Source organism: Hypanus sabinus (assembly GCF_030144855.1).
Source record: "Hypanus sabinus isolate sHypSab1 chromosome Y unlocalized genomic scaffold, sHypSab1.hap1 SUPER_Y_unloc_5, whole genome shotgun sequence".
Classification (NCBI taxonomy): domain Eukaryota; kingdom Metazoa; phylum Chordata; class Chondrichthyes; order Myliobatiformes; family Dasyatidae; genus Hypanus; species Hypanus sabinus.
Window position 1 is genome coordinate 791,194 of NW_026779035.1, and position 6,512 is coordinate 797,705.

The 6,512-nt window shown below is 44.5% G+C and overlaps 1 protein-coding gene and 1 non-coding gene across 3 annotated transcripts; both read right to left on the reverse strand.

Annotated features, from left to right (window-relative positions):
- Nucleotides 1-691: 691 nt before the first annotated feature.
- Nucleotides 692-5,361, reverse strand: LOC132386027 (heat shock cognate 71 kDa protein). 2 transcript variants are annotated; one of them, XM_059958310.1, is made up of 9 exons: nucleotides 5,232-5,361; nucleotides 4,182-4,391; nucleotides 3,895-4,100; nucleotides 3,659-3,811; nucleotides 2,854-3,409; nucleotides 2,567-2,769; nucleotides 2,214-2,412; nucleotides 1,789-2,021; nucleotides 693-1,561 (listed from the first exon to the last, which is right to left on the reverse strand). In XM_059958310.1, the coding sequence occupies exons 2-9, from the start codon at nucleotides 4,384-4,386 to the stop codon at nucleotides 1,385-1,387; spliced, it is 1,932 nt and encodes a 643-aa protein (XP_059814293.1). In that variant the 5' UTR covers nucleotides 4,387-4,391; nucleotides 5,232-5,361; the 3' UTR covers nucleotides 693-1,384. The 2 variants fall into 2 exon arrangements, with proteins under 2 accessions (XP_059814292.1, XP_059814293.1); XM_059958309.1 differs by having other exon boundaries at nucleotides 692-1,561; nucleotides 3,895-4,391.
- On the reverse strand, nucleotides 2,092-2,179 carry LOC132386031 (small nucleolar RNA SNORD14). The gene has a single exon (XR_009509394.1). It is a non-coding gene; the product is annotated as a small nucleolar RNA SNORD14 (small nucleolar RNA).
- Nucleotides 5,362-6,512: the final 1,151 nt, after the last annotated feature.

The window sequence follows — 6,512 nt, forward strand, 5'->3', positions numbered from 1 at the left end:
TGTAACAACATTTCAGGCTGAGACCCTTCGTCAGCACTGAGATAGTAAGAGATTTCAGAGGAGGGGGAAAATCCAAAATGATAAAGACCGGAGGGTGTGGGGTGAAGCCCAGAGCCAGAAAGGTGATAAGACAACACAGATACAGAACTGGAGAAGGGAAAGTAACAAGGGACAGGAGGCCTAAGGGAGAAAGAAACGGGAAGGGGTACACCAGAGGGAGATGGAAAACAGGCAGAGAGAAAAAATACTATATCAGGGATGAGGTAAGAAGGGGAGGAGAGGCATTAACAGAAGTTAGAGAAGTCAATGTTCATGCCATCAGGTTGGAGGCTATCCAGTTGAATCCCTACTGTCTCTTGACACTTCCATTAATGAAGTCAAAATCTCCCCTATGCACATTACAGGCCACTTGGACCAAGTCCCTCAGCTCTTCTTTGAGCAAGTGAACATCCCAATTGCAAATTCACTCTTAACATCTTTATTCTAATAACTACTATATTGCATAAATGGTTCTCAATGGTTCTGCAAGGTGAACTTCACCACTCAAAATAGTAGTCTGCATGGTTTTCCTTTAATATGCTACTCATTCTATTCTCTTCCCTTGACAATTGATACAAACACTGGTACACTTCATACAAGCACCCGGGTCATCAATGAAGCTATAATGCCGGCTGCTGGAAATAAAAAAATCACAAGTTATAATGTTCCAATCACAGCTTTTATTCAGATCACTGTACAAGTGCATTGTTCAAAACAGTACCTTGAAAAAGTATTCAGCCCCACAACTATTTTCACATTTGACTTGTTTCCCTTTTTAAAATTAAAATACAATAGGGTTTTAGAGCCAAACTACAACATTGTGTATGTCAATTCAAAAGGGAAATTCCAGCCCCAGTCAACAATTGAGGCTGACAAAGTATTCATCTCCTTTTCAGTTACTATGGCTACTTAACCAGGAGATGCAGTATAGATTACATCATGTAGAGAACTGGAGCATCTGTTTTTAATGGAAGCACAATACCCCCTCTCTCTGCAAGACCAAAAGATCTTGATCACATCATCCTGCAAAGCTAACAAACTTATCTGAAAAGACTACTGGCTTTAACAGCTGGAAAGGTTAGTTCAACCAAGTACTGAACAAAGAGGATAATCAGCTGTTTCAGCTGTTGAAATTTCAATCTGATTTTTTATGAAGTGTTCCATTTCCCTGTTTTGGGCTCCACTGTGAGCGGGGGGGGGGGGGGGGGGGGGGAGAGGAGCACATGTAAATTCAAATTAAAATTGGGATCTGAATTTTTTTTACACAAGGCACCAAGTTGGAAAGCCAATCTTTTTGTTCTTATGTTTGAAGTGCACTCAAAGACCTGTAGACATGCTATGCACTCTAATCAACCTCTTCAATTGTTGGGCCAGATGACGCACCTGCACCAGGAGGAGGACCACCAGCACCAGGGAAACCCCCTGGTGGCCCACCAGCTCCCTGGTACAACTTAGTGATGATTGGATTGCAGATTTTCTCCAGTTCCTTCTGCTGATGTTCATATTCATCCTTTTCAGCAGTCTGGAAGGAATTTTAAAAAGCACATTAGCTGTATTGCACCAAGCTGAACTGAATGCATGCTAACATAGATAAAATGCTCAGACATCCAAGGAAGATTGCCATCATAACCCCACAGGGCTCAAGTGGAAACTACGAATGGTAATGGTTTTTACTTCATCACAGCGATTTAACTAAAATTTTATTTTATCAATTATTTTTTAAACTTGTAATCTTGACATGTAGTTTACCTGGTTCTTATCTAGCCAGCTGATAACTTCATTACATTTGTCCAGAACCTTCTGCTTATCATCATCTCCAACTTTACCCTTCAGCTTCTCATCCTCAATTGTGGACTTCATGTTGAAAGCATAAGATTCAAGTGCATTCTTTGCTGCTATTTTTTCACGCTGTTGATCATCTTCAGATTTGTACTTCTCAGCTTCTTGAACCATACGCTCTATCTCTTCTTTGCTCAAGCGACCTACAAACAAAATTTTAAAAAACTGTAGTATTGCTCCCTGGTTAACCAACTAACAACTTGTTTATGTCAACCGCTCAGACATCCAAGGAAGGTTCTTTGCCAACATCTCTATTTCTGGTGGAAACTACGAATGACTTTGGAATTCATCATCATAGCAGAAACCATATTCATCTGATTTCTAAAGCTTCTTACCTTTGTCATTTGTGATGGTGATCTTGTTTTCTTTTCCGGTGCTCTTGTCCACTGCAGACACATTCAAGATACCATTGGCATCAATATCGAAAGTCACCTCAATTTGAGGCACACCCCTTGGAGCAGGTGGAATTCCAGTCAGCTCAAACTTGCCCAGCAAGTTGTTATCTTTCGTCATTGCTCTCTCACCCTCGAACACCTAAATTCAAAACAATATTTGGCGTCGTCAGGAAAACAAACTAATTAGGCAAGCCAGCGAATAAAGAAATACAGGAAATGCTAGACAATAAATTTAACACAAACGGCATCAGAGAAACAAGCAGCTAATTTAGAGATACAACATTGGCATTTACCTGGATCAGTACACCAGGCTGGTTATCAGAATAGGTAGTAAAGGTTTGTGTTTGTTTTGTTGGAATGGTGGTGTTACGCTTAATTAATGTTGTCATGACACCGCCAGCTGTCTCGATGCCCAGGGACAGAGGAGTAACATCCAACAGCAGCAGATCTTGCACAGCCTCAGACTTGTCACCAGCCAAGATAGCCGCCTGGACAGCTAAGAGAACATTAAAAGAGTTTAGTTACAAGTTAAACAAGTTATTAAGATTGTACTACAGAACAATGTCAATTTGGTGATTACCTGCACCATATGCAACAGCCTCATCAGGATTGATGCTCTTGTTCAATTCCTTGCCATTGAAGAAATCTTGCAACAACTTCTGGATTTTGGGAATGCGGGTGGATCCACCAACCAGCACAATATCATGGATTTGAGCCTTGTCAAGCTTGGCATCTCGCAAGGATTTCTCTACAGGGTCAAGAGTGCCGCGGAAGAGGTCAGCATTGAGCTCTTCAAATCGTGCTCTAGTGATTGAGGTATAAAAATCAACACCCTCATACAGAGAGTCAATTTCAATGCTAGCCTGTGTACTGGATGACAGTGTACGCTTTGCACGTTCACAGGCAGTGCGGAGACGGCGAACAGCTCTCTTGTTGTCGGTAATGTCTTTCTTGTTTTTACGTTTGAATTCAGCAATAAAATGGTTGACCATGCGATTGTCAAAGTCTTCGCCACCAAGGTGGGTGTCACCAGCCGTAGATTTGACTTCAAAGATTCCATCTTCAATGGTCAAGATGGAGACATCGAAAGTACCACCACCCAGATCAAAAATCAGGACATTCCTTTCAGCACCAACCTGCAGATCAAAAACAATTAACGATGTTTGCATAAGCATATAAAAGAATGAGGGAAGATTGGACCAAGGAAACAATACATTATAGAATCAGATCAACAAAAATATGGGAAAGCAGCTCCAGGAGTGCCCAAGATGTAAAATTAGTGTGACATTACCCACCAATCCTTAATCCCACTCATTGCAACCAAGAGTCATCTTCCAAATGATGAATTTAGTAGTGATCAATGCAGTAATATTGATACTACATACCTTCTTATCCAAGCCATAAGCAATAGCAGCTGCAGTTGGTTCATTGATGATACGCAGCACATTGAGACCTGAAATTGTACCAGCATCTTTTGTAGCTTGTCGCTGAGAATCATTGAAATAAGCTGGTACCGTAATCACTGCATTAGAAATAGTCTAAATGGTAAGAAAAAAATCTATGTTAGAAAAGAAACACATTTCCAATTCTATCTACTTGAATTAACAAGACTGTACTATACCTTTCCTAGATAGGCCTCTGCAATCTCCTTCATTTTGGTCAACACCATGGATGATACTTCCTCAGGGTAAAAAGTCTTCTTCTCGGCCTTATATTCAACTTCCACCTTGGGGCGACCACCATCATTGATGACTTGGAAAGGCCAGTGCTTCATGTCAGACTGAACCACTGCATCATCAAACCTACGGCCAATCAGACGCTTGGCATCTGCAACATGAATATAGTCAGTAAATCTCATGAACGTGCACAGCCAACCATCTATTAAATTTAATTCTCTGTGCAACTCACCAAAGACAGTGTTGGTTGGGTTCATAGCCACCTGATTCTTGGCTGCATCACCGATCAGTCTCTCTGTATCAGTAAAGGCAACATAACTTGGAGTGGTGCGGTTGCCTTGGTCATTGGCAATAATTTCAACTTTGCCATGTTGGAAGACACCTACACATGAGTAGGTTGTGCCAAGATCAATTCCAATTGCTGGTCCCTTAGACATGTTGCCTGAAAGACAAATTAATATTTCCAATAGTAGACTCCAACCACAATGCAACAATGACTCACCAAAACGAGTTTTACTACAGGAACACAATCGCATGACTAATCATATCCTCATCCCCCGCAAGCCAGCGTTTTGTAGTTAGGAAAAACAAAACGAACATTATAGTCTGGTTGCTTACACCAGACTTAGTTGCTACCAAACACCCTCTCCTACATCCCTTTCCCGAGTTCAGACAGGTTGTTTCAACAGTAGCGTCGCCGACATCGAACTACACAAACTGCATACGACACCGTCCCACTGTCCCAATCGCGCCCTTCTTACACAATGGAAATCAAAATGGACGCTAGTGCTGCAAAGGTAGCGGAGCAGACTCGATGGGCCAAGTAGTCTCACTGTCTGTCTCGGCAACAGACAATGGAGGAACTTAATGGGGGTCAGACGTCTATGACGGAAAAAAACCACCCCACCCCCACCCCAGCAGCTCAATCCCACCACCCCCTTCCGTGTTATCCATGGGAAGGGTCTCCGACACCCCCAGTATCGGGAATTCCCGCGGGGCTGACGTCATCCGCGCGTGGGGGAGGGGGTGATCCCGAGCACATGACTCGACAGGGTCCCAGCGGGCGCTGGCTCGTCCTCTCCCGGCCTAGGGAGCGGCCGATACTCGGAGACTTCTCGAGAAGGGAGGGCGGAGCAAAGCGACACTCTACCTCGGGGCGGGAGACCGGGAAAGAGCAGCTAACCTCAACAGGGAGCTTAGCAATTGTCAATGGCGACCGAGGGGGAGAGAGAGAGAGAGAGACATAGAGGAGCTGCGTTCGGCCGGCGCAGAGTGACGGTACCTGGTACTGTGGAGCTGAAGAAGACAGTCGTCTGCAATATCTAACGCCGCAATGAGACCGCGCCGCTCCCGCGGGCCCCTTTTAATGGCTCACCCGAAGGTTCTAGAAAGCCGCGCGCGTCACACCACGCACCGCCAATCGGCTCTCGCCTGCCGGGCGGGCAGGAAGGCGGGCATGGCGCTGATTGGTCGGCTGGCCCGCGAGGGGCGGGGACTGGGACTGGTGGTGTTTGTAGTGCAGAAAGATGGAGGCGGCCTGGGACCGGGGCCTGGCCCCTATCTTTCTGCTGATCTCCGACCCGTCTGCCCAGAATTAGACAAGGTAGTCCAGTCGAGGCCGCAATCCCCAGCCCGTAACCTGAACGTATCGCTTTAAATATCCCCGATGGCAATCAATTCAGATTTACCGGCTCATCCAGACCTTTCAATATTCAGTGAGATCCGATCCCAGCTCAGCCCAGCCCAGCCCACATTCTGCTAAACTCCATTACAGGGACGATTCTCGTAAACCACACTGACTTCCCAGAAAGAAGGAAACAAACTCAGTGACACAGCAACTTCCCTAAGTCAGTCTTATCCACCGGACCTCGGTTAAAAACCTGGTTTCCAAAAAACTACCCGATTGTAGATAGGAACCCATTGATCATGCTAACACGTTGATAAGTAATTGTGAGCTTTAAATTTCTGCCTGTTTTAACAACCGTGCCTTCTCACTTTGCAGTCAGGTCGTGGTTTCGGGCGCTGTAGAAACTCTGCACGGCCATTCCCGGTGAAGCATGAGGAAGAGGCCCGGTCTTTCTAGAAGCTTTAATTTGCTTGCGAGTCTATTTCAAAGGACAGCTTTGAGCAGCCATTATTAATGGATTGGCTCAGACGGTTAAAGGCATTTGTATTACAACATGTTGTCCTTATGATTACCAAGTTTATGTTTCAGATACTGTATGGTAAATTAATTCTCAATTTGTTGCAATAAAGCTTTTAATTATTGTTCCTTGGATTATTTGAACATACAACAGAGCACAGGAACAGGACATTTGGCCCACAGAGTTGTGCTAAACCATGTGCCTGTCCAAACAACTGTTAAAAGCCTCTAATTGCTTTGCCTCTATCACCACACCAGACAGCAAATTACAGAAATCCCAACACTGAGTAAAAAAAACTATAGCTCACATCCCTGTTGAACCTACTTCCCCACCCCCCCCCCCCCACCTTCAGTGCATGCCCTTTAGTGTTAGACATTTCAACCCTGGGGAAAACATGCTCTCTGAGACATGATGAGGGG

Excerpts from the sequence above, each read along its gene's own strand:
- LOC132386027 (XM_059958309.1), bottom strand. The coding sequence starts at position 4,386 with ATGTCTAAGGGACCAGCAATTGGAATTGATCTTGGCACAACCTACTCA. Across the intron at positions 3,410-3,658 it reads CTTATGGCTTGGATAAGAAG|GTTGGTGCTGAAAGGAATGT; the intron begins GTATGTAGTATC and ends TTTGATCTGCAG. Across the intron at positions 2,413-2,566 it reads AGCCTGGTGTACTGATCCAG|GTGTTCGAGGGTGAGAGAGC; the intron begins GTAAATGCCAAT and ends TTTTGAATTTAG.